Raw genomic sequence first — 27,623 nt, 5'->3', positions numbered from 1 at the left:
TATTTATTAAAATGACCCAGTCCAATCCCCTGTCTAAGGGATAGTCAATGTGGTTTAAGAAAGAAAGGCAGTCAAGTATCAATTCACATAGAAAAAGCTAATTTTAAGCTTATTTCATAAAAGTACCATTTTCATAAACAAATCTTTAGGACACTGAAATTTAAATGGCAAAAAGATGATGGTACTTCAACAAAAATGCATCTATTCAAATGGATTCAATAGTCTATGGCTCTTTCCGCACGGGCGGAATAGAGCGCCTCAGGGACGGCAAATCCTGGGGAAGGGTTCGCATGGCTGCTGCCGCTGCAGCACAGCAGTGCCGGCCTCGCCACCCCTGAGCGGTGTGAAGGCACTGCTTCCGAACCTTACTCCCCGAGGGAGGTTTTTCAGAAGCAGCATCTTCCAACCGCTGCTGTGCGAACAGCAGCGGCTGGAAGGTGCCATTTCCCTCCCACCACCGCAGAACGCCACACCTCTCCTCCTGGCTTCCGGCGCATCGGAGAGGCCAGGGGACACGCCCCCTTGGCCTGCGACTCCAGAGCCGCTGCTCCAGCCTGCCAGAGGGGGGGTGTCCCCTGGTCTCTGCAATGTGCTGGAAGCCAGGAGGAGAGGTACGGCGTTCTGCGACAGTGCAGCCTGTGCGAAGGCTGCGCCGCCGCCTGCTGGGACCGTCCGTGCGAACGGTCCCGGGGGGGTGCATCGGCATTGTTGATGCTGACACACACACCCCCCCCCGCTTGGTCGCCCATGCGAAAAGGGCCTATACGTTAGTACCCTGGCCAAGATGAAGAGGCTGCACCATAAGATATTTGGATTTCAGCTACTTGTAGTTTTTGAACTACAATTAGGACATCATGGCCTTACACTTTTCAAAGCTACCTCAACATATGCCCAATAATTTGGCATGATGGCAGCATTCGGTTTTGGTAAAATAATGTAGAGAACGTTAACAAAATTGATCTGTTAGAAAACAATGCCATGTGCTCCAATGGCACAAGGAAGATTCTTCTATCTGGATTTTTCAAAAAGCATTTAACTTTCTTATTTCCTGTTGAAGTTAAACATTTCCTTCTTCTACCCTTAACATTTGCATCTTTGAGGGAATGTCTGATTTTTTTCATGGGATTGTATTGACATTTTTCTTTCAGTCATCACACTGAATTTGTGTGATCTGTCTGAGGTTGTTTCTGATAATGAAAGACATGCACTAATTACAAATAAAGGCTAAGCCAAGCGCATTTTCATATGGCTATTAAATCCAATTACAAAACCCCCCCAAAATGCATCCTTTATTAATTCTGTCAAGTATAAATTAAGCAAGCCTGATAAAATTGTGTAAACGCTCATCATTTAGAGACCTAAAAAAGCGGGTCTTGCTGAACTTAACACTATCACAAAATTCCACCAGAGAAGAAGATGACTCATAGAAAATTATTGCTGGGGTCTGGTCAATAGCATTTGGTTAAGTCTTTGTGCTAGGCTGCAAAACATAGAAGGGAAACATCTTGTGCTGTGGAAGAAGTACCCTGTGTTGCATGTAGCTTTATGCCAAATTCTAATAAGAATTAACTTTTACTGCTGGGAAACATAATTGCCCAGATCCATTTGAGCATCCCTAGAAGGATAGGCAACTCTGTATGCAGATGGTGCTGCCATACACAGTTCTCCTCCCTGGTCCAACTTTTGGGACTGCAGAGGCAGACAATTCCCCGTTGTTGCCAGTTAGCTGTTTGAGGGGTCAAGTGGGATAGATTCACTGTCCCACACCCTTTCCCACAAAACAGCTCACAAGCACAACTTCCACTTGCAGCCTGTGTGTCTGTGCGAAATCACAGGCAACTGATACAAGCAAAGTGGTTAAGAAATAGAAAGAACAAGAAAAAAAGACCAAAAAAAGACTGTAACTTGGCATGAGATGTATGCACAGGAATAAGACACAATATATATAATAAAGAGAGAGAAGATGAACTGGAAAGTGAGCAGTTTGACAGTCTAAATTCAGTAACATTATTTCCTCAGCCGTTGCTTACTTACACAACACTCAGCACTTTACTATTCCAAGTGCGCATTGGCACTTCATAAACTTATGAAGCCAATTTAGACTGTGCATAGTAATTATGACAATTCCAGTGTCTGTAAAATATGTACATCAGTATGCATGTCATTTGAAAAGATTTTCGAAAGAGTGAAGTAATACTAAGGTCACTTCTGAACTATGTATTTATAGTATTTTCTTCCTGTTTCATTGCTTTAGTTTCCACACGGTCATTTTAGACCGCTATTCAAAAATAAATGAACCATCCAAGGCATGAAAGACAAATCTATAATCTGCAGTACTGTTCTTATCAATATGCCAAACCTTTGCTCCAAATGCTAGTCATCCTCATTATTCTACACTTAATTAAAAGAAGTCAAGCAAAATACAGCCTGTCAACATTTTTTTTTTTGCCAATAAACTCTATCACCCTGGTGGCAGTTACAAAAGTGCAGAATGTCTGGACTACTATATTACGCGCATACTCCATAACAATGAATTTACACCTCGCGCGGAGCTTTCTTGGCAGGATTACTCCCAAACGGGTTCTTAGAATTCACTCCCTAAGAGAAAGAAGAGAGAATATAGCAGTTAGAAGAAGCGCATAACCTATAATATAAACCATCTTCAGAACTTAAATCTTCATGTACAAAAAGGACTAAGAATATCTACTAACTAGTGCAGTGCGTCAGTTTTCTCGCCTCGTTTGTTGTTTGTTTAGAGTAGCTAGTTATTATTTGAAACTATTTTCCATACTCTGGTTGGCAGAACAGATGCCGTGTGAGCAACAGGCAAGTTTGCCACCTCCATGTAACTATGCATATACCCTTTTAAAAACCTTCAGTAGAAAGCAAAGCTCCAGGATCTTTTCATTTCTGTTCCTTAACAGGGAAACAACCATAGTAGATTTGGGGCCCCAAACCCAGGGAGCACTGGCCCAGGCTGTAAGTGAAATCTGTGCCATACTGAACACAAATCTGTGCCATACTGAACACAAACCACTCATTTTCAGTCTATGGTTCCTCCATCACATGGATTGAATAGCATCCATTGGTAAAGACAAGGCTAGGATATTAGGTAAAGCACAACTTTTACAATAGAGTAGAGCTTCACTGGTCAGCACAGGAAATAAGCACTTGAGCCTGAGACATTTCTTTTGGCTGTCCATCATGTGGGAGAGGTGCTGTCCTTGGAGTTCTACAAGGGAGAAGAGATGAACATTAGACCGAAATACTCCTGAAAATAGTTGTATTCTTGATCCAATACACACACATAATCAGAGACAAGAGTTTTTTTTTCTTTTTAAATCCCACTTCCATTTCCTCCAGCTTTTCTATTTCCAAATAATTACTGCAAATAATTCAACTAAAGTAACAAAAACATAATTAAGGTACCAGTAAAACCGTGCTAAAAATCAAAGGAAGACGTGACTAGGTACGCAATTCCAGCAAAGGGCTGGGACCCCAACCTCTTGTGGAAGGGCCTTTATCTATAAAAGGGGCAAGACAATATTTGGAAAATTCGTCTGCTCCCATATCAAGCTCCCTATGATGTTCCATGGAGTCCAGTGCCACACTGTGACAAAATTCCAACAGGTACAGTACAATGCAGGGGGATGGGAGAGATTCCTTTTCATCTTCAACTCGTTCACCGTGTCTGTCTCCCAAACAGTGCCAGTCCCTTCATGCCAGGGAGTATGGAAAAAGTCCTAGGTTCCAAACAGGCATTTAACCCTCCAATTTAGAACTCCAGTGCCGGTCTATAGGTTGCTACAATGACTCCTTTACTGCAATTACGTTGCAAGTTGCCTAATAATGATGCTGTATTAAAAGCAAGACAAAGGTCATGTAAACTGAACTGTAATAAATAGTCCAATAGAACTGAAGCACCTATATATTTACTGTGGCCATGGAGAATAAAAAGTTTGAAAAAAACACCTCCCATACCAACTCTGCAGCAAGGATACTGCCTCCCCAAATATGTAATTATTACTACACAATTTTCCTGAAAGACACACACATTAACCAAGTAAATTAAGAACACTGAACTCCCTAGTCCATGATGAGTGCACTGTACTTCTATTTCTATATAAGAACCATTTTCAAATTGAAACACAGGGAATTGATACATCCTTGGAATTTGTCAGGGATTCTTCAATGAGTGCATCAGTGATGAGTGCCTTAGTGATAGCTCTCTCATCATTACCAATCTTTCTTTGCATTCCACAGCTATAAGAGAGGAAACTACAGGCTGACCTCTGTGCCAGGGAAGATACTGGAAAATATACTGGAATATATTTTAAAGGGATCAGTCTGGGAGCATCTGAAGGACAACTTGTTGGGATCCCCCTGGATTTATGACCAACCTCATTTTCTTCTTTGATTAGGTGACAAGCTTACAGGATCAAAGGAATGCTGTCAATGTTGTTTACCTGGATTTCAGTAAAGCTTTTGACAGGGTTCTCCATGATGTTCTGACGAATAAACTAAAGGACTGTGAACTGGACTCTAGGATAGTTAGGTGGATGGGGAACTGGCTGGAGAAACACACTGAAAGAGTAGTTGTCAATGGCATTTCATCTGAATGGAGGGAGGTGTCCAGTGGGGTGCCACAGGGCTCAGTGATGGGCCCAGTACTTTTCAATTTTTTAATGCATGATCTGGATAAGGGAATGGAGGGACTACTAAATAAATTTGCAGATGACACCAAATTGGCAGCAGCAGTGGACACAAAGAAGATATAGAATTCAATTAGAAATGAACACACTGGAAAAGTGGGCAAATGTGAACAAGAAGCAACTTAATATGGATGAGTGCCAAATTCTGCAAGTGAGGAACAAAAATGAGAAAAACACAAAATGGATGAAGGACAGACTTTCGGATAGCAGTGTGTGTGAACAAGATTTTGGAGTATGGTGGACCATAAGTTAAATATTAACAGCTCGAGCAAAGCAGCAACAAAAAAGGCTAATGCTATCTTGGGGCATAACCACAGAGGCATAACATCCAATTCATAAGATGTCATAGTCCTGCTGAACACTGCTTTGGTCAGGCTCCATCTGGAGTACTGTGTGGAGTTCTGGAGGCTTTACTTCAAAAAGGATGTGGGCAGAATGGAGAGGGGGCAAAGGAGATAGAGGAGTATGATTGGAGCCTGGAGACCAAGCCTTATGAAAAAAGGCTGAAGGACTGGGGAACATTCAGTCTGGAGAAGAAGGTGTTTGAGGGGAGATTGCTCTCTTTCAGTACGGGCAGGGCTGCTAGTTAGAGAAGGCAGCAGACTCACAATAATGGGTTTAAATTATGGGTGAAAAGGTAAGAGTTGTTTAACAGTGTAATGGCTACCTAGGGAGATGGTGAGGTTCTCATCTCTAGCAGCCTAAGCAGTTGCTGGACAAACATTGTCAGGGATGCTATAGGCCCGTGGTGGCAAACCTTTGGCACTCCAGATGTTATGGACTACAATTCCCATCAGCCCCTGCCAGCATGACCAATTGACCATGCTGGCAGGGGCTGTTAAGAGAGTATGAATCCTCTTTATCTAGAGTCTAAGGGATTTTACCCTCACCCTCAAACCACGTGTCTACAGTAAGAGGCTGGACTAGATGGCCTGTATGGCCCCTTCCAAATCCATGGTTCTATTTTGCTGCACAGGACCACTTCATGCGAAAGGATCCCAACTGGCAAAGGAACTGTTGCCATGGTTTTCCAAGTTGAGTGGGGGAGCTGTCACTGAAGATTTTCTGGGACAGGAATGAGGCAGAGACATAAGTTTGAGTATCTGCCACATTTGATTTAATGGCAACTCCCTCTTTCCCAACTTACAAGCTACCTGACTGGTAAATAAGACTTGAGAATTTTCCTAACAGAAAGGTCAGGTGTGGATCCTAACAGATCTTGTGATGCAGCCCATCAGAGTTAGGGGAACAAAGGACCTTCCTCTTGTCTTGTCCTCTTCTAAATCTCCCTAAAGCATTAAGCTACAACAGCAATTCAGACTGTTGATGTGTATATAAAACCATGTAGCTGACAAGTCTGTACTGCTTCTGATGCATTGAAATGGGGAATGGGTATATGGGGAAAAAGACACCACAGACTCTCTTTTTGACTTGACTTTGAAATAATATTCCTGGTTCCAATTCAAGTGACTCACACTCTATCTCTAGGTACAGGAGAGAAAACTGGTTAATCTTTTATTTAAGCTATGATGAAAGAGGCAATATCAGCTTTAAAACATGAATTGTTAAGCTAGGCAGAGAAGGCAGATGTTCCCTGGGCTGCACCTTCATATATTTTGGAAAGCCAACAATTTCATTTAAATCAAGGGAAGACTTCGTTTGATTGCCAGTTTTGGAGAATGAACAGCTCTGAACTCAAAAGTTTGGATCCACCCACTGCTCATTCCTGACAAAAAAAGAGAAGAGATATAATTTCTAGATAGCTGGATGTGCTGGTTTTAATGTTTGAGAGAATTTCACATATAAACATACAGCAGAAAAACCCAAATGGAAAACTCATTAACCTATTTTTTTAAATAAAGTCTAGCTTGGTCCAGCCACAAACTGAAATCTTACCATGTAAGCTAGTAATATACAGTGCTTCAGATAATGCATGGTGATATAGGGTTGTGGAAGTCAAACTGATGTCTGAACAAACACAGAAATTTGAAAGCAAATATACCAAATTTCATCACGACAGCTTAATGCTCAAGGGAAACTACATTATAATGGACTTCACAGTCTCTCCTGATCCCTTCGAAACAGCTAAATAGGCCGAAACTTTGATTTAATAATGAACTGGGTTCCAGACCTTGTGGACCTTCATTTAATTCTGCTGTCCGAGTGGTTTAGAAGAGATAGTATGTTACAAAAACCTCAGATTATTAGGCAAGTTAAACTTGATTCTGCTAAATACAGAATGCCAAAGGAGCCAGTGTGACCAAGTGATGTAAGATGTACCTGTAGAAATACCCCTAGATGGCTCCATGAATGTGCCTGTTTGGTCTGGATGCTTATCTCAAGATACAATGCAAAGATGCTGCAATGAAGAGATCTTTTTAGACAAAACAGAAAAGAAAGCAGTTACTAACCTGTGTGCATTTTCCATTGCTGCTACCTCTGCAAGAGCAGCGAGGCTAAAGAATGCAGATACCGATGGCATGTCGGGTGTAATACTATGACCTTCTTCTGATCGACTGTTTTGCAAAGATTCTTTGTTGCAGTCTGTCCCTGTACTTGATGTCTTTTGAAGACCATCCTGCAGTAGTTCCTTTGGTTTCTCTTCCATAAAAATAGAAAAAAGCAAATATGTAATAACTGGAGCCATACATTTCTCCATGCTTCGACAGATCAGGAGAAGATTTGCATGATGCTCCTTCCTTGTCTAAAATGAGATTGGTAGGCTTTCTCAATAACTGTCCTCTATTTTCTAGACTACCAAGACCTGCCTAATGATTTCTCTCCTTATAACAGCTGGTTTTGTTTCTATACAGCAGACCAACTAACACTGGCCTTAATTAGAACAACTAGACCAGATACAGGAAAAACAGAGTTGCAATTACCGTAATGGTTGTTCATCGAGCTGTCTCCTGTTTAGGCATACATTGGAGCTGTGTTGGCACAGATTCACTGCAGAGAAGATTTTCAAAGCTTTTTAGTAGCCTAAAAGTGCTCCTTTTTCTGGTGCTTTTCCACCAAAATGATCACATGACCAGGAGCAGGGGTGCTATTCCCTCAGTTCTCTCCATGCTGCTGCTGGGGATTTCAACAAACTAAGGTTCTAGAGAGTTCACGGTGGGGCAGGAGGGAGGAATGTGTGTCTACACAGAATACCACTTGAACATTTACAGGTAAGTGCAACCCTGTTTTCATTGATGTGGCTTCTGTGAAGTCCCACATTAGGAGATTGGCAAGTTCACTTAGTGAAGAAAGTAGCTGTGAAGCTCTCAAAGGAACAGACCACGAAGGACTGCCTTTCTAACAATTGCTTAGTTCCCATATTGACATTCACCCAGAATTGCCTTTTAGAGGAGCAGGGAGTCCTCTACAAGTGTCCCAGCTGAACATGCAGGAACACAGCAAAGAAAAACACCACACTGCTGGAGAGAGCCGTGATACGTAAAGTGGAATTGAACGGCCATGCAGTCAAGATGGATGGGTTGTGAGAGGATGCTGATCTGTCCTTCTTGGAACCTGAGTGACGAATTCAAAGTAGTGATGATTCCCTAGCAGAACAAAAATCCAAGATAGTCACCTTCAAGGAACAAAAGAAGTTCACGAAATGATACTAACTCCAGAGGCTCAGAGTCAAAAGGAGTGCCCTGAGAAAACTGCAGTGCTCAGATGACCAGAATGCTACACATTAGCTCTGTCTCAGAAAGAAAAAACAAACAACAAATCTGGGCATCCCCCAGAGGGTGGAATATACTCCAAAATCCAAATTCTGTTATGCTATCACATATAGACATGGAAAAAATTCCAGAAATTGCAGCTGTGGAAGCCAAAACAGCTAAAGAATTCAGTAAAATGAGAAGTAACCTAAACAGAGAAAGGTAAAGCCCTCCGGGGGATGGCGGTATATAAATATAACCAATCGATCAATCAATCGATAGATCGATCAATCAATCAATCAATCAAGGAAAACTCAATCAGTAGGATAAAAAGGGTTGCCCTGGACCCATCAACAGAATAGGGAAAACAATATAGTAGCCTCACATGGGCCATCCTTATTGTTGTGCATTTTGTAGAACAACTGAAACATAACACAGAACAAAGGGGAGTGGTGGAATTCTTCAACTTCTGAAGGCAAGCAGGAAAGGGTTCCTGTAGTCAGGCAAAGCTAAGCCTTTAAAAGAGGCTGTCATTGGGCCACACCTCCAGGCTTTTAGAAGTGCGAGAAGCCAGGGAGGGGGAGGGGGTCCTTCAGTCTGTCAGGCCATGCCTCCCCACTATTGGATCCAATCAAGACCAGGGATGGGGACAGCTGTACCCAAAGCCTTAGAAAAGAGTCATTCTGAACACGCTGTCACCTCCAGGCAACTCATCCAGGTTTTTCCCCTCACAGCTGACACAGTAAAATGGGGGAATGAGCCTTTATTCAGGCCAGCATACAACCAAAGCCTTTGAAAAGAGCCAGTGAATCTGAAGCGCTGTCAGACCACACCTAGTCAGGGAAGGGAAACGTGACTTTATTCAGGATGGTGTGCAGTCAGTCGTTTAAAAAGAGCTCCTTTAAGTCTAGCTCTATCAGATCATGTCTTCAAGGTTAACTAGTGTCAGAAAGAGCAGGCAGTTCTGTGGTGAGATCTCCACGTATAAAATACTCAGGGAAGGGGCGCTGTCAGTGCCATTTTAAAGCCGCAGGCAGCATAACCCAGAGAAGGCCCCTTTTGAGTCGTAAAGAAAAAGTGGAAACAGAAACCTTATCAAGTCCCTCTGCCCCATCAGTGTACCCCTTAGGGGAGCTCACAGGGTGACCCAACCCTCCTGTCCCTCGCATGGGCGTCAGTTTGACACTGTCCCTCGGCCAGCCTCGGTATTGGGAGAGCATTGTAAACCTGGTAGCAGTCACAGGGTGAGGGCCTAGAGGGGTCCCTGGACGTGGCCATCCTCGCCCCTCTTCTGCAGGACCCACCGGCCCTGCGCTAGAGCCCTGGGGCTTGTCATCGCTCACCCTCCATTCTCCTCCTTTCTTTCTCTTCTCTCCTTCGTGTGTTCCGTTCTCTGTTTCTCTCTCTCTCTCTCTTCTCTCACCTCTACTGTCTGCCTCCTCTTCCTTCCTTTTATCCCCCTGCTAATTCCTGACAGGCTCTTCACTCGTCCTCGCCCTGCCCCCCCACCCCCCCAGGTGCCATTTGTGCCTGGCCCGGGGTGTTCATGCCTCCGGGCCTGATGCCCCATCTCTCTGGACTGGATGGTGGGGCGTGGGCTGGAGGTGGCCTGCTGCTCCCCTACCGGCCATTGGAGAGCCCAGTGTGGGGTGGGTGATGGTCAGCTGCAATGGTGAGCAGGGCGGGTCTGGGGCCTGACGAGGCAGCCACCTGCCGGGGTATGCTCTTCAGCAGGCTCTGACATCTGCCAGAGCTTGGCGGCGTGCCTGGGCCTGCTTCTTCCCGGCTGGGGGCGGGGTTGTCCCCCGGCCCGTCGGCTCTCTTCTCCCCATGGTTGGGGCTTCCCCGGGGCAGGGGAAGGCGCCCGGTACACTGCTCCATTAGCACCCCAGACAAACTCTTCTTCTTTAACGGTAGTTTATTTTTTACTAGAATGACAAAACTTGAAACAAGTCTTCTCGGCTTCAAGAAGGGGGTGAGAAAATACATAATTGCAACAGAGATCTTCTCTTCATGGTGACCAAAGGAGAACTGAGGAAATAGTGCCACTCCTCTTGTTTTTTTGATCATTTTGGAAGGAAAGTGCCAGAGGGAGTCTGCTAGAAAGCTTTGGAAATCTTTTCTGTGGCTGGCCTGTGAACACAGAGGCCTAATGCATGCCTGCACAGAAGCCACAATGAGGAACCTGTGATCAGAGATCAAGTTCTATTTAAAGCAGCTCAAGACCATTCCTGTCCTGGGGGGTGGGTGTAGTATGTGGCTTATTGGGGAAACAGCATCTGAGGATGGGAAGAAGGGCAGAGGTCAGATTAGAAGAACAGCAGGGGGGGAAATCTTTTGATAATCATTTCCCTAATCCAATATTGAATCTCCCATGGATACATATAATTATAATTAACAATGTTGGAAGATATGAATATAAAACACCTTGGTGTAATTGGAGCCCTAATTAGTATATTTTTAAAAATAATTTTCATAGCTTTTAATAGAGTATTCTGTGTAATACTCTTTAGCTATTTTAGTGTGGCATTTAACAAAATTCTGTAGGGCATGTTGTTTTGGCAGAAAAACAAACGTATTTATAACATAAAATTAAAAATTACGATGAACATGCAGCACGAAAAAAGCTCAGTATAAAACAACTTGCATGCACTTGTACATTATGACTTCTATGATAATTCTAATAATATTATAAAGGGCTAAATTTTCTAACGGGACACATCATTGATCAGCTTTACAATAATGAGAAAACACAATTATTTGTATGCATCCCACGATGTGTCTAACCCAGTTGATTCTCACACATTCTGCTATTGTTTTTGTGAGAACAGGAATCATTTCGCCAACATGGAAAACACTGCCTTTCAGCTCCACTTACTGATGTCTTATCATAAAACCAAGCCCTCCTTTAAATGTTTGACACTTTCAGGCCTGGCCACAGAAAAGCCCTACTCTCCTTACCTAAAACTCCTTCTGCTGGTGAGACTCTGCCATCTGCAGTCCGGACTAGATGCGTGATCTTGGTTTTCCTTGCTTTTCTTTTCTGGCTGCCAACCAAAGGTTCTTGCATAGTTGCCAACTCTGGAGCATTGAGGAGAGAGACAGAATTTTTATTCTTCCACACTGTCTTACTATGGCTTTCTCCCCCTTCTGAGAATATAACTGGAATAGGCCAAGCCATGTGAGTCACTACCCGTATGAGCAATAGCATCTTGTTACCAGGGCAAATGAAGATATCATCAGACATCTTCTAAGGAATGACTCCACAGTTAGATGCATCTTGAGACTCTAAATATGAAACACAGTGGAAAAAAGGCCAAAGCCGCAAGACTTCATTTGTCATAAAAGTTAGGTATCAATCTGAATTTCGGTGTATGATGTTAGGCCTTGACTTCAGTGTAAAAAAATTAATAATAACAGTAAATCGTGTATTTATAGAGGCTCCAGACACAGCAGTTATAGATTACCCCCCTTTCCGTCTCCCTATTTTATAGATGATCAAAAGTGATACCGCTGACCATTTGCCAGGCAATCAGTGCGGGGAAGAAAATGCACCTAGAGTGTTGCTTGCTTCTCCCTTCCTTTGCTAGCAGGTGTCTGACACTACCAAGCTGACAACATTGACAATCTGTCAAGATATGAACATAATGTAGTTGCATACCACATGCAGCGTACCAAGATCTCTGTGTTCTGGCATTATAGAAGCTCCACCTGTTTCAGTTTTTTAATCACTTTCTACAGATCAGAAAAAGCTATCTCAAAAGGTGTAATTGCGTGCACACATCTATAGGTGTTCATGGGATATCTATCTTGGATTCTTATTCTGTAAAAAGCCTTTATATATTTTTAAACGCTAGGCACAGTCCAGCAAAAAAGGTAGATGATGATGATGATGATTATTTACATTTGATAACCAGCTCACCCCAAAGGGCTCTGAGCGGTGTCCAAGGACCACATAGGCCAATAAAACAATAAATTATGAATAATCACTATAATATTAAATCCTTAAAATAACAAGGCAGCATCATAAAATCTTAGTTAAAAATTACATTAATATGAATTAATATGAAAGGCGTCTGGTCCCAAGGCTGGGGGGGGAGGGGACTGTACCGCCGAAGATGGAGCTACAATGCCGGCAGTGCTGGAGATGGCATAATAACAGTATAAGGCGTCAATGGGGGGCATGCAATCCGCGGCCGGCCTCCTCAAAAGCCTGGTGGAACAACTCCATTTTGCAGGCCTTGCAAAACTCACCAAGGTCCCGCAGGGCCCTAACAGCTGATGGAAGAGTGTTCCATCTGATGCCCCACCAGGGCTTTAAAAAATGCATAACAGAACATGATACGGCAAAAGTGAAGTCATGATGAACTCACTCCCTTGCTTACAATGGGTGACTAACATCAGGCGGGTTACATCCAGGATTTTACTACACTTCTTGCTGCTAAGCTCTTTGACATGTCATCTTGTGAATCATCAGCCACTTATGAGGAAGTTTTGTTATTGTTTATGTTTCACAAGTGAGACCTTATTTATTTATTTATTTATTTATTTATTTATTTATTTATTTTTGGGACTTTTATACCGCCCCATCCCCGAAGGGCTCTGGGCGGTGTACAACAGGTAAAAACAATAGTATAGGGGTGAAAGGAACAAAAAAGTCCCTCATTCAAGAGCACCCAACCAATATTTCATCCTAGAACAGAAAAGAATGAAATTTTATAAGTAGCAACAATGAAACATGTAAGATGTTTTCTTGGAAGTGCTTGCAATGATAAATGTTAAAACTGTATTTGAGAAATGCTCTGCTTTCCAGAGATATTAACATTTTGTCTCTTCATTCCCGCCCACACCCAGGGAAAAACACTGAGGAGAATGTGTGAAAATTCTGACATGCAATGAAAAAAAAATCTTTACAGCATCTGGTTTCATATATGCTCATGTCAAATGAAACAGGATCGTAGCAGCTCTTGAACTATACTGCTGCTTCTATAGATCAGTAATACCCTCCATGGGAACTCTTACCTTTGCTAGATTTTGGCTGATCTGCTGAGGAACTACCAACCTTCTTCTTTTTTCTTGGTATGGATGCACTTTTCCGGTCAAACGTGACAGGGCTGTATTGAGGAAGGCTGTTGAATTTTTTCTCAAATTCCTCTTCCAGCTTTGCTAAGCTAGAGAACAGAAGATGGGGAAATCAACATAGAACAGACTAACATGGATTGAAAATATAACAAGGGTTACAAAATCTAATGCAACACAAATTTTATGTCCTGACACAAAAGTTAAAGGATACAACTCCCTGCATGTAAAGCTGTACACATGGAAAATAACCCCCTTTGAGCTCATGCTGAGCCTTTTAGCCGCTTTCCAATCTTCAGACTGATGCACACATAGTGCTGACACACTGCAACGAAACTGGCACTTAAAACTTGAAAATTATTTATTTTATAAATTTAAAATGTTTCTTTGCCACCTTTCCCAAGGTGGCAAACATTATCTATATCTATCTATCTATTAGTTAGATAGATTGATATAGATCGATAAGATAGACACACACACACACACACAAAACCAATAAGCAGGAAGTAGGGCTACTAAAAATTAGTGAGGCTTTTACATTCTTTTTGTCATTGATTACCAGTGTATGTGTACCTGGAATACAGGTAGTCTGGATCTCACTACAGGACATTCAATAGAGCTTATCAATACATCTAATAACTAATATATTTAATTCTTATCATGCCCCATCAATGGATATGTAAAGCCGGAGACTGGGACCGTAAAAAGACAAGATAGGTCTTTATACAAATACGAAAACCTCCGCAGTTGCAACTAAAAAGCTCAATATGCAAATACATTGTGGGTGAACCCACCCAAATAAGATAAAATGAATGCACACTGGGGGGGGAGGGGAGGTTGCTAGGCAACCACAAAAGTATCACTAGCCTTCAAACTTTGATTTCTTTTGGTAGAAAGTTTTGCTGCTTGTTACGGTTCAACAACAGCTACCCAACATAAGCCAGTTTATGCAGTGTTTAAGAGTTCTAGCCTAGGATCTGGGAGACCCAGGTTTAATTTGCCACTTGGCCATGGAAGCTCACTGGGGGACATTAGCCAGTCACAAGTGTTCAGCCTAATCTCTCATAAGTTGAAAGGATAAAATGGAGGAGAGGAGAAGTTTGTAAGCTGTTTTAAATTTCCCAACGTGGAAATTTTCTACGCAAAGAAAAAAATGGGTGATGATACAATAGGTTGGTTGGTGGGTATAAAGGAGAGGGAAGTAGGAAACATGCAGATATGAGGTTTGCTGAGATAAGAAAGAAAAAATAGTGTGAAAAAGGAGATGCAGAGGAAAGTGAGGCAACTCCTGCAAATTCAAGCAAATTCCCACAGATAGGAGTCCACCCCAACCACCGTTGGCATACATTCTTGGGATTGGACTGGCAGCCACTAGGTCCAACAATGCAACAGCTGGCACTGCACAACCAGGTCCACCCTAGACAAGCGGCTAGCATCATCCACATATTTTTGGCAAGAGGCTGCCAGAAGGGAAAGAGGGAAAGATGCAGATAAACATACTCTGGCTGGTGGGTGGGAAGGAGAAAGAAAGCAGGAAATGGGAAGAGACTATGGAGGCTTTCAGGGAACCACACAGGAAATAGTGGGGGAGAGGAAAGTAGGATGTTTTCCTGCAAATTCTTGAGGGTCTGCTCCTACACAAGTGATTGTATGACTTGTGTCCTAAGCCAATTAAGTGAAATTTTCCTTTGCTGCTGTGCTTGGAAGTGTCAGTTTGCCTCAAAGAGGGGAGCTCCTTAATGTACTGCTACCATTGAGAAGATCTTAGCCTGGTCACCATCCACACACATCAGAAGGCAGGAGTACTCAGTGAAGGGGTTCTTCCATACGTCTTAATGGTCAGATAGTTTCAAACAGGAAGTGATGGCCTTTCAGATACCCTAAGCCCAAATCATAAATAGCTTTAAAAATCAAAACTAGTGAACTGAACCCAGAACTAAGCTTTCAAATAATGATAATAACCAGCAGTATTTATTCAGCACTTGCAGAGTTCAAAGGACTTCATGTACATTATCTTGAAGCAAAAACTTGCTGAAGTTTGGCCCTCTTAATTCTGTTCCCTTAAAGAAATGCTATTAACCTACCCTAGGCTTGGAAAAACCTAAAAGCTCATCATTGCTTCCAGGCACTCATTTAGCACTTCTGCCAACTGAACTATCTGACACAGAGGGAGAAGAAATATAGTTGGGTAGGTATCCTCACTCTAATGCACTTGATGACCCCAGCTAATGGAGTCATGTAGCTATTGTCAAGTATATGGAACAAGACAGAACTTGGTGAAAGTCCACAGAACAGCATATAGATCTCAAGTTAGCCAGCACCACTTTCTAGAACCTGTACTCCAAGCAGGACCAGAATCACTACAGGAAGCTACGGCAAGCTCACAGTCCCAAAAGTCAGTCCAAAAGCACACCGTAACCATTAGCATCAAGATCTGCTGGTGGAAGGATAGCCCTTCTCCAGGATCTATATAGTCCACCAAAGCAAACAATATGATTTGCTGTGCCTGACTGAAGTCATTTCTGAAACCTGACCAATAGTGTGACAATAACTCTGCATGTGAAAGCACGTGAAAGATGGGAAAACAAATGTTTTAACTTCTCTTCTTATCTAACCTTCTACTGTAATCTCTTCCTCTACCTATTATTGTTGATATCAACCTCTCTCCCCCAAAGACATAACAGCAGTCACATAAAGACTCCTTGTTTTCCAACGGGACAACATCTGTGTTGATGCCTTTCTTGGGGAATGAGGGAACAATGGTACACTTGTTACATGAAGAACCACTAGGAGGATGACTTTGCTGTAGCAGACCCTTTGCAAATATTCTAGATATGGTTACAATCTGAGGTTATAGTCACTTGCGCCACTAGAGGTCCTTCCAGACCTTTCCTTCAGTGTTTTGGTTCCAGCTTCTTCAGCCACTTCCACCTCTTCTTTTTTCCTTCCTCCTCCTATCCCCTCTCTACCTCTTTCTATTTGACTCTTCCACCTCTTCCCACTTCTAGCCCTCTCTCTTGCTGACTCCTCCTTCCAGCATTTCATTCCCTGCTACACACTCATACGCTTCCCACATCTTCTTTCTCTGACGTGTCAAGGCTCTGTAGGACTCCCACAGTACCATGGAGTCCTCACATTCAGGCAAGCTGGACTGGATTGTTTCCAGTACCAACTAAGCACTCGCTTGTGCTATGGCACTGGATTTTTCCTACTGCCCTGATTTATAATTACCAGTAGCTCCCACCAGCCTCTTGTAGCCACGTGGGGACAGTTGGGTGGCTATAATGTAGCACTCTCCTCCATCAAGAAGTTGAAAAGATGACAAACTCTTTCATTTCATGCAAATACTAGTAACTTTAGTTGCATGTAGTTCAAACACACAGATATCAAGCCAAGATATGTCTCAAACAGGGCAGTGGCTCAACTGAACGAACGGACCATTTTATTTGCGGTGATATACCACAATCATAACAATATCCAACACTTACAACTGAACAGGTGAAGTGGATCCAATATAGCAACTATAAAAAAGATGTTCCAAAGACTGGTGTGTAGAGGAAAGGACAAGAGTCCACAACCACAATTTGGTAGTGCATGTAGAAGCCACCAAACAATTCATGAAGCATATTTAAACTATGACAGTGTATTTATTCATTTATTTCTGTTGTGGGTTTTTCGGGTTGTATGGTCGTGTTCCAGTAGTATTTTCTCCTGACGTTGGCCTGCATCTGCGGCTGGCATTTTCAGAAACGTCAGGAGAAAACACTACTGGAACATGGCTATACAACCTGAAAATTCCACAACATCCTAGTGATTCCTGCCATGAAAGCATTCAACAATATATTTCTGTTCACTTTAGAAGTTAAAAAGGGACCCACATATATATGTAACTGAGCATGTGTGCTATTTCACTTACCCCAAAACTGTTTCCTCCTTTGGCTTAGTTTTTTTAAGCTTCTTGTTTCCACTTGTTCCACCTGCTGGAAATGTCCAGTTTTCTTCATTCCAGCATCCTTCGTGATCAGAGTTGCCACCTTTTCCTGAGGTTCGTTTACCTAAAAAAAAGATATTTAAAACTTGATACTTCCAGGGCGGCAATTTTATTGTATAAAGACAGTCACGCTGGAAGCTGCAAAACTACTGTACATTAAATTGTCATTTAACAGTACAAATGCTAAGTAACAGTTGATTTATTGCAAAATGGTACAACTAATTTAATTATTCCAAATCTCAAAAGAACACCTTTATCTATCCCGTCCACTTTTAATTTATTTGTCCATCTGTTGTCTGCTGCTAAGCAGCAATTCGGTTTTCTGGAAAAATTGGAAAAAAAATTGGAAAGTATTCTGGACATTTTTCAAATACAAATTTAAATAATTAACTATTGTGGATTTTGTGGCTGTGATCTAGTAGTTTTTGCTCCTAACTTTTTGCCCGCAACTATGGCTGGCATTTTCAGAGACACGTTACAGTAAGATGTGTTTCTGTCCACTGCACAGTGTGGAGTGTTTTGTGTCATGAAGAGAAACATATCTTACTATGACATGCCTCGAAAGATGCAAGCCACAGTTGTGGGTGAAACATTAGGAGCAAAAACTACTAGACCATGGTCACATAGCCCGGAAAACTCCCAATAGCCAGTTGATTCCAGCTGTGAAAGCCTTCAACAATACAATTTAAATAATGTTAGAAAAAAATTAAATAATGTTAGCAAAAGATAGCAAATACAGGCCTGGACAATGTACAAGCACTGAGTTTTTCCATGCTTCATACTGCACATTTAGCCCATCTAATGTGATACATTTGCAGCACAACAGCCTTGAAATCTACATATAAGCAGGCTATTTTTACAGAGGGAAGAAATTTTTCCATGAAAAAAATACAGCATCAGAAAAATTTCTGGAAATTTTTCAACCCCATATCATTATTGCTGAGAAGGAAGAGTGGGTGCTGGGCAGAGGGGCACAGGGCAGGAAGAATCAAAACTTTAATTAAGCTATATTCATACACATTTACCATGAAAGAGGAAGAGAGAAACTATAACCTGGCTACACAAAAAGTGACACAATTTGTACAGAACAGGTATGTTGCAAAAATGCAAACAGAACTATGAAACAGAACTATGAAATGCAAACAGAAAAATGCAAACAGAACTATGAAACAATGCTGTACAACTACTAACATAGCAAATGCTACAAATCCAACATAGTAGTCCAAAAGAAGTCTCAAAAATCCATAGTAATCCATAGTAATCTTGTCATGGGGTAACATCAAACACTGTGTGGTTATCTGACATGAAGTATTTTCTGAATGAAACTAAGGAGGGCAAAGGATTGAATTAGGTTTATTACGTATAGCAAAAGACCACAGCAGATGAAGCACAGAGCGTCCCCAAAGCATTATTATTATTAAATTCATTTATAGCCCACCTTTCTCACTGAGATTCGAGGCAGCTTACACAACATGATAAAAACAATCTAATTATCTAATTATATGCAAAACAATGCATGGGGATAGTATTGAACAACTTGAAAACAGTGCAAGTAAACAAAAAAAAACAATCTAAAGCAACAAAAATTGTCTGAAGAGGAGGCCACAAAGGGAGAGGACATTTAATTCAAGTGAAAAGGGGGGTGGTATATACAATCACGATTGCCAGCTCCATGTTGGGAAATTCCTAGAGATTTGGGGGTGAAGCCTGGGAGGGCAGGTTTTGGGGAGTGGTGGGGCCTGAGTGGGGTATAATGTCAAAGAGTCCAGACTCTGAAAGAGCCATATTCTCCAGGAAAACAGATTTCTATAGTCTGGAGATCAGTTCTAGTTCTGTGAGATCATCAGGCAACACCTGGAGGATGGCAACCCTACATACAAAGTATATGGAACGTATTAATGTATTATAATACTTTCCCTTATACAAGCAATCACTTGAGCTGAATGATTATACAAGGAGGATAGCACTTTGCTGCACAGATCCCATACCCCAGGTATCCTCATGTCTGCCACTTTGAAAACACTGGCCTAGAGCACACTGCGTTGCTGCAGAAGCTAAAGCTTCCTTTATATAATAAAGTTATATCATACAAATGGGATGTTGCGAGACACAGAGATGTCAATGGCAACTAGGCAGCCCAATCCAGATTTGGGGGGGGGGGGGCTGACTGAGCTGTGCAAGTGGGGGAGGGTGGCACCAATGTGTTTGCCCCCTTGGCCAGAGTAATGGGCAAACATGCTGGCAGAGAGAGAATACTGGCAGAATCCGCTGCCCCCAGCTCTGCGGTGGGCAAACCCAGAAGTCTGAGCCACCACAGAGCTATGCTAGCATCTGAGCAGATGCCAATGCGGGGGGGCGGGGGGGGGGGCTGGAGGGCTGGGGATTCCACTAGGGTTCCAGCTTGAGAACACCAACTTCCGGCCCTGCAGAATTCCATGGGGCAATCTGGGCAGCCTGAAGAATTTAAACTTTTCCTCCTCTCCATGCTGCCCAAAGCCTGCTTGGAAGCAGTGCAGCTCTGCCATTGGGGTGCTGTTCCCAGTAGCCACAGTGCGAACACACACCCCCCACACACATTGGACTGCACTCTAAGAATATTATGTGTATAGCTGGTCCACCTAAGGACTATTTACCAGCTTGATCACTAGGCAGTAGTTCCAGTAATTAGAAGACTGAAAGGAAAGACTAATGTCCACAACGCCTCTGCCCAAACTTTTAGGATTACTGAAGTAACTGCTAAGGCAAACAACTATGATTATGCCCTTGAATAAAATATTCCTAGACCTGGGCTGTTGAAATTATTTGCTATGTACCTGCATGCCTCTTAAAAAAATGGTGCCATTTTAAAAACAGAAACGGAGAGATGTGAATTACTATACCTACCATCTAAATCTAGCTATTAGTTCTCAATAATAATAAAAGAAAAAATCAGCAAATGAATAGAAAAGATAAAATAATCATAGGTATTTTCTTCAAATATAACTTTTTCTAGCAATTAATATTTGCTTTAGAGAGGAACATACTAAAAGAATGCATACCTCTGTCAACATTGGCCCGCAAGGATGTAAGCATGCCCTCTGACACCAGAGTTTTGTACAGAGCACCTTTGCAAGCTCTCTCAGATTTTCTCGAGCCGCAGGTCTCTGCTTTTTTGCTGCAGTCACTGTCCTCAATTTTGATCTGCTCTGGCAAACTTGGCGACATCACCTCCTCTGTTGAGGTCAGCGGTTCTGATTTAATGCTTTCAGGAACCTCGCACTGCAGCTCCTTGTGAACTGTAATATCAAAACATTCAGGAGGCTTTGATTCTTTGGTGGTCACTATGGATTTTTCCTTTAGTGCTCTTTTCTCTTTTGACTTCACTTTTTTCTTTGGTGACTTTATGTCGAAGAAATTCCCCTTCAGACTGGAAGAAGGGCGAACTTTCTTGCGGGGCACTTCCAGAAGTCTCTCTGCCCCCCAGTCCCCTTTTGCAACCGCTTCAATGGTATAAATGACACTCTCTATGTCTGACTCAGAAGACTGCCTCTTTTTGGAAGCCTTCTTAGCGGTACATTTTTCAAGAGTTTGACGGTCCAACTTATTTTTCTTCTTCTTCTTTTTTAACTTCTCAGGTTTAATTAAGCCTAAGGTGCTGATGTTGGCCATTGTCAGCTCTTGGGAATGGCATGCAAGGTCCTCTGCCTTTGAGTCGTTAGATCCACTTAGTGCTGAATTGTCCGAAGTAGCATCTGCAACATGACTGCATCTGGCCACTTTCTGTGACACTCCAGGCTTTGTCTTTTCAAGTTCTTGGGCCCTTGCTTTCTGAGATTTATCAGTTTTTACTTTTGCCTTATCTGTCTCTTCAACTCTCTTCTCCTCAGTTTCTTCCGATGGTTTGATAATCCTGGAAGCTTCTAGTTTTGCCTTTCCAGGTTCCCGTACTTTTACTTCCTCTGATGCAAGGCACATCTGAAACAGGTACAAAGATTAATTCCATGTTTCTAACTGAGGTGTGAATGACACTATTGCACAAAAGCTTTGTGAACTATTCTAGAAAAGCATCCCTTTGTTATGAGTTTGGCATTCTGCAGCCTTTGTATTTTTGGCAGGGCTACTAAAGACAATGGGAACCAACAGAACATATATCTATGCATCTTACTGATAAAATGGATTATCTTCTCATACACCATCTTAATTTGTTTCAAAGGAGAAAGAACTATACCTATAATAAATAAATAAATTGTTGCTGGACATATTTCTGTGTAAACCTACACAGGATTGTGCCAAGCATGATGCGATGCTGGCCAATTTATAATGAAGATTCCCAATTTATTTAAAAGGAAAACTGTAAAACTTATTGTTTAAATACAGAAGAGGAAGTTTAACTAACTCATTGTCCTGGCTGTTATTACCCTCTAAACAGAAACAAAACAGGCAAAGGGGGAGTGCAACTGAAAACCATGAGACCATGGTTGCACTGAGAAGTATTAAATCCCCAGTCCAAATAAGTATACCAAATTGCTCATATTTAGGGAAAAAACCTGAAAAAAATCTGAATGAATTTCCCTGTAAGATGTCTGATTGGATCCTCAGTTAGTTGGGAATGACAACATGTGAACAACTATATTCTGTACCAGACCAACATATAGCTCCATTGAAATATGTGAGAAAATTCCCATGTCCTTTGGTAAACTTTGGGCAAAGTTCTACTATGTCTTTGGAAAGATAAAAGTGGTGTCTGTACAAGGAATATAAACAACTGAAAGCTACTATCCTTCTGAAACATCTTCAGCATGATCAGAGCTGGCCTGTCAATCACGTACACTTAGTGTTCCAAAGGTTCAATGGTACTAAAAGACTGCAGTGCTTCAATGGTACTAAAAGTTTCAATGGTACTAAAAGAGCCCAGCTGCATGAATGCACCTAGTTGATGGCTGGGATGTATCCCTCTTGCTGGCCTGGAAAGGCTCCAGCACTTGTGTGAAGTGGAAGGGGCATAATGGCAAGTTGCAGCCCAACCCCAGTGAGGTCTAGAGCAGTGAGTGGGAGCAGCTTTCTTGCTGTGGTAGACAAAGGTGATTCATGTAGCATGTCAAAATCATTGTGGTGCAGCATGCTTGTGCTCATTTGAATACGCAGCATGGTTGGTGTTCATTAGAGCTATCAGCAGAATCATTGGTGTTGAGGCAATTCCAAAGAACAAAGCTGTTAGGGTTGGTCAATACTAAAAAAATTCAGTAAAATTCGGATTTGGGTATTTTGGGGCATAAAATGATTTGTATGCCTGAATCCGAATCATAGCCGATTCGGATATGCCCGAAAATTCGGGTAAATCGGAAAAATTCAGGTCCGTTTTATTATTTTTTTGAATTTTTAGTGTTTTTACACGTTTTGGCCTGCAGGGGACGCAATTTTAAAGCTAGCAGCACCAAAATTTCAAGATATCCTCTAGAGACTGTCCTGATGATTCTCCCCAAGTTTGGTGCAGTTTGGTTCAGGGGGGGCAAAGTTATTGACCCTCAAAAGGGGTGCCCCATCCCCTATTGTTTCCAATGGAAGCTAACAGGAGATGGGGGTCCATAACCTTGGCCCCCCTGAACCAAACTTCACCAAACTTGGGGGGTATCATAGGGACAGTACTTGTATGATACCCTGAAATTTTGGTGACAGTAGCTCTAAAACTGCACCCCTCACAGTCACCCAAAGAAATTTCCCCAGATTCTGTGCTCTGTAGTGGCTGGCTGGCTCCATTGCAGCCAATGGGAAATTTCTGTGGGAGGGCTGTGGAGTGCACATTTCTCATGGTAAACCCACAAAACTTTCAGGGTGTCTTCAGGAGAGTCTCTTCATGACACCATCCAGGTTTGGTGACCGTTGCTTCAAGGGGTTCAATGTTATGGGTAGGGTCCATCTCCCACTGCCCCCATAAGCAAAGTTCCTCAAACCTGGATGGTGTCATTCAGAGACTCTCCTGAAGATACCCTGAACGTTTTGTGACTGTACCTTGATAAATGTGCACCCCACGGCCCTCCACCAGAAATTCCCCATTGACAGCAATGCAGAAGTCACTGCAGAGCACAGAATCTTGGGCAATTTTTTGGGGGTGCCTGCAGGGACGCATTTTTAGACATATCAGCACCAAAATATCAGGGTATCATCAGGAGACTGTCCTGGTGACACCCCCAAGCTTGGTGCAGTTTGGTTTAGGGGGGCCAAAGTTATGGACCCTCAAAATGGTAGCCACCATCTCCTTAGCTCCCACTGGAAACAATGGGGGATAGGGACCCTCTTTGAGGGTCCATAACTTTGGCCCCCCTGAACCAAACTGCACCAAAACTGGGGGGTGTCATCAGGACAGTCTCCTGATGATACCCTGAAATTCGGTGCCACTAGCTTTTAAAATTCCGGTTTTCATGTTCCACCGCTCCTGCACATGAAGCCTGCTGGAGTGAGTGAGCGGTGAAACACGCAAACCAGCATTTTTAAAGCTAGTGACACCAAACTTTCAGGGTATCATCAGGAGACTGTCCTGATGATACCCCCAAAGTTTGGAGCAGTTTGGTTCAGAGGAGCCAAAGTTATGGACTCTCAAATGTGTAGCCCCCATCCCCTATCAGCTCCCATTGGAAACAATGGGGATAGTTGCACCCCTTTTGAGGGTCCATACCTGAACCAAACTGCACCAAACTTGGTGGGCAACATCAGGACAGTCACCTGATGATACCCTGATAATTTGGTGCAGATACATCTCAAAATGCGTCCCCTGCAGGCCTTCAGAAATTTGCCCAAGATTCTTTGTTCTGCAGTGACTTAGCTGTATTGCTGTCAATGGGGAATTTCTGCTAGAGGGCTGTGAGGTGCACATTTCTGAAGGTATGGTCACAAAATTTTCAGGGTATCTTCAGGAGAGTCTCTGGATGACACCATCCAGGTTTGGGGAATTTTGCTTCAGGGGGTTTAATTCTATGGGACCCAAAAGGGGTAGGGCCCATCTCCCACTGCCCCCTGAAGTAAAGTTCCCCAAACCTAGATGGTGTCATCCAGAGACTCTCCTGAAGATACCCTAAAAGTTTTGTGGGTTTACCATGAAAAATGTGCACTCCATAGCCCTCTATCAGAAATTCCCTATTGACAGCAATGCAGCTAAGTCACTGCAGAACAAAGAATCTTGTGCAAATTTCTGGGGGTGCCTGCAGGGGGTGCATTTGTAGATGTATTGGTACCAATATTTCAGTGTATCATCAGGAGACTTTCCTGATGATGCCCTCCAAGTTTGGTGCAGTTTGGTTCAGGGGGGCCAAAGTTATGGACCCTCAAAAGGGTAGCCTCATCTCCTTAGTTCCTATTGGAAAGAATGGGGGATAGGGACACCCCTTTTGGGGGTCCATAACTTTGGCCCCCTAAACCAAACTGCACCAAACTTGGAGGGTATCATCAGGACAGTATCCTGATGATACCCTGAAAGTTTGGTGCCGATATGTTTAAAAATGCGCCCCCTGCAGGCCAAAACGTGAAAAAACCACCAAAAAATAAAAACGCAATTCGGCTGGTGATCCGAATCCCATGGATTCGGATCTGTTAAGATTCAGACAGCTCAGATTCTGACCCTGCTCGTCCGAATCCGTCCGAATCCATGCAGATTCAGTAAAAATCCAGATTCGGACTGTCCGAATCTCCAACCCTAAAAGCTGTACATAGTCCCTAATCCTACTGCACACTTACTTGGGTAGAATTTATTTCCAAGCTCCCTGAGGCTCTTTTCAGTCTATTACACAAGTCAAAATTTCTATTGCAAATGGAATGTTGCTGGATTAGTTTCATGGGAACCTACTGAACAGTGCCATGACACCACTAGTGACAAGAGTCTGTATTTTACTAATGCCTACAAGAAATAATTTTACAGGAAACGTTTTTAAAAAATTAAAAATATTTTCATGTTATTGTTGATTGAACAGTATTTGACAGCACTACTGCATTTCTTTGTCCTCCACTGCCATAGGAATACCCTGAGCATGAATGAGCTAGTGTAGCACAAGTATAGTACTGTAAATAAATTTTACAAGCCCGCAAAGGCTTAATTTGTTTCAATGATTTCAGGGGGCTGCAAATAGGATTGCCATTCCCCTGCTGTTCAGCTGGCTGACAAGAGGCTGGCATCAACGTGGTGATGTCAGTTCTGGAAGTGACATGTTTACATTGCTGACAATCACAGGGGTGCTCTGATATTTGGGCAAAACTCTAAAAACAGCTTTTACCATAGAGGTTTGGGCCAAATACCAGAGTGTTCCCAGGTTTATTGGCAACGTGATGATGTCATTTGTGGAAGTGAACTTGATGCATCGATGCTGACCTCCTTTGGCAGCCAGTAATGACCCCACCCTATCCCCAGCCCTGGATCAAAAGCACTTATGTCTGTGCTGAATTGTGGCCGATGCCTTTTTGTTCTTAATTGTTTGGGAAGACACTAAATCACAGTACTTCAAAAGCACTAGATGTCTTAGTAAAAGTGTTGTGTGTCCAGGGCACTTATCTTATGAAATCTTTACAATTTGAAAGCAACTTTTTTTTTTGTCTTATAGGAAAGACCATATTTTATTATTTTGGACAAGGAATGTAATGGAATCTAAAACTGAGAGGGAGAGAGTCAAAGAGAACTTTCATGTGGTATTAACATGAAGTGAACTACAGAGATTTCTAAATTTTCAGGGAACAATTATCTTGCCTCCTAAACATTTTCAATTACTGTTATTTCAGTAACAACAAAATGCCAAGAACACAGACAGGGTCTGTGAACGGAAGGCTTGTATACCCTCCACCTTCCTTTGAGGCAAACTATTCACTGGGAAAGGAAAGGAATTTTGCACATACTTAGAAGAGTTTTCCTTCCTATATTCTAGGACACATCACAGGAACTGAAAATAAGATTTCCGGATGGGGTCTTGGCGCAAATTAAACTAGAAGCAGGAACAAGAATAGAATGGAAGTGGATCTATAGAAAGGTCCCACTCCTTTAATATTTGTTGGAGAGACATCATCACTGCACATTCTGTTTCTCAACTGGGAATGTGTGAGGAAGGCTTAAAATTATGAAAGAAATGCATGTTGAGAGACTAGACATTTTTCATACTGTCTTGTTCAAAATTCAAACAAGTGGTTCAGACTGAGACCTAGAAAAAAATGTGGAAGTCTTCTGCTCCCTGAGAAACCAAGCCTGGCTGTAACCTCAGAAGGAGAGAGGAGGAGGATAGGAGGTTTTTACAGATGCTGGGTAGATCATCAGGCCCAGCAATATTAGACCCAGAGGTTTCAAGGCCATCAATATTGGCCTACACATACCATCTTATTAACACATGGGTTTATGGATTGGAGGAAAGTGTCTATTGGATATGATACAGCTGCAGAGTGTCAGAGTTAATTGGCTGATTGAGACACCAGGTTAGTAACATCAATGGTTAGGTTACATCACTGAGCCTACATTTGATTGATCAACTGGAATCATGATTATGCTCATGGTGAAACACAAAAGAAAGAAAAGTCTTGCCCTCTGTCTAGAATACAGCTAGCTTTGGGACACTTTTGATTCTGGGTAGCCCTAAAGGATGGGCACCTATTTGATTTGGGCTTTGGAACTATAATGGATTTGGTTTTGTCAACGTAACATCTAGATTGGAACCAAAGCTTGTAAAAGTGCTTCAGTTAGTTATTTAGCTTTATAATTTCATCCTCACTGTTCACTGCTCTTTTATTTTATATTCCTGCACAATCTTTTAACAAATCACTTTAATTATATTTTGTAGTTTCCTTGAACTCTGGGATTTTCAATCTGCATCTAGTACTTTAGCTTACATTGGCTACAGCTACTGAAGTAACTTATTTTGAATCTCACCTTGCAACTGACTTTCTTGATCTTAGTCCCAGGAAGACTGGAGGCTTTCTACTTTGGTCTCTAACTGTCTGGGTTAAGGGAATTGCTGGTAGTGCTACCCTGGGGTGTGTGGACTGTCACTTAGGTTTTGTACTGCTCATCACACTTAAGCAGGAGCTTGGCTTTTAAGGTCCTTGACAATACACTCTTCATATCGTCAGACATACAGTTTATCATTCAACTATTATTTCTGCTTAAGAATTTTGTATCATGGATTAGCTCATTTTTAGTGACCGTCAGTGGTAAAATGGGACCAGTGTTCTGCAATGGTATTAGTACAG

At 42.3% G+C, this 27,623-nt stretch overlaps 1 protein-coding gene across 13 annotated transcripts in view; it reads right to left on the bottom strand.

Moving 5' to 3' along the window:
* Positions 1-626: 626 nt before the first annotated feature.
* BBX (BBX high mobility group box domain containing) overlaps positions 627-27,623 on the bottom strand; it is a 133,523-nt gene continuing 106,526 nt past the window's right edge. For all 13 annotated transcript variants that reach the window (XM_048494806.1, XM_048494816.1, XM_048494808.1 and 10 more), the window contains 6 exons: positions 20,471-21,386; positions 17,358-17,496; positions 13,385-13,533; positions 11,324-11,443; positions 7,124-7,313; positions 627-3,232 (listed from right to left, as the gene is read on the bottom strand). In XM_048494806.1, the coding sequence (XP_048350763.1) occupies positions 3,145-3,232; positions 7,124-7,313; positions 11,324-11,443; positions 13,385-13,533; positions 17,358-17,496; positions 20,471-21,386 (1,602 nt within the window). In that variant the 3' untranslated portion in view covers positions 627-3,144. The remainder of the gene's footprint in view (positions 3,233-7,123; positions 7,314-11,323; positions 11,444-13,384; positions 13,534-17,357; positions 17,497-20,470; positions 21,387-27,623) is intronic.

This window comes from Sphaerodactylus townsendi, linkage group LG04 (genome assembly GCF_021028975.2).
Source record: "Sphaerodactylus townsendi isolate TG3544 linkage group LG04, MPM_Stown_v2.3, whole genome shotgun sequence".
Lineage (NCBI taxonomy): Eukaryota > Metazoa > Chordata > Lepidosauria > Squamata > Sphaerodactylidae > Sphaerodactylus > Sphaerodactylus townsendi.
The sequence above is the reverse complement of the archived record's forward strand: the minus strand, read 5'-3'. Positions and strand labels throughout refer to the sequence as shown.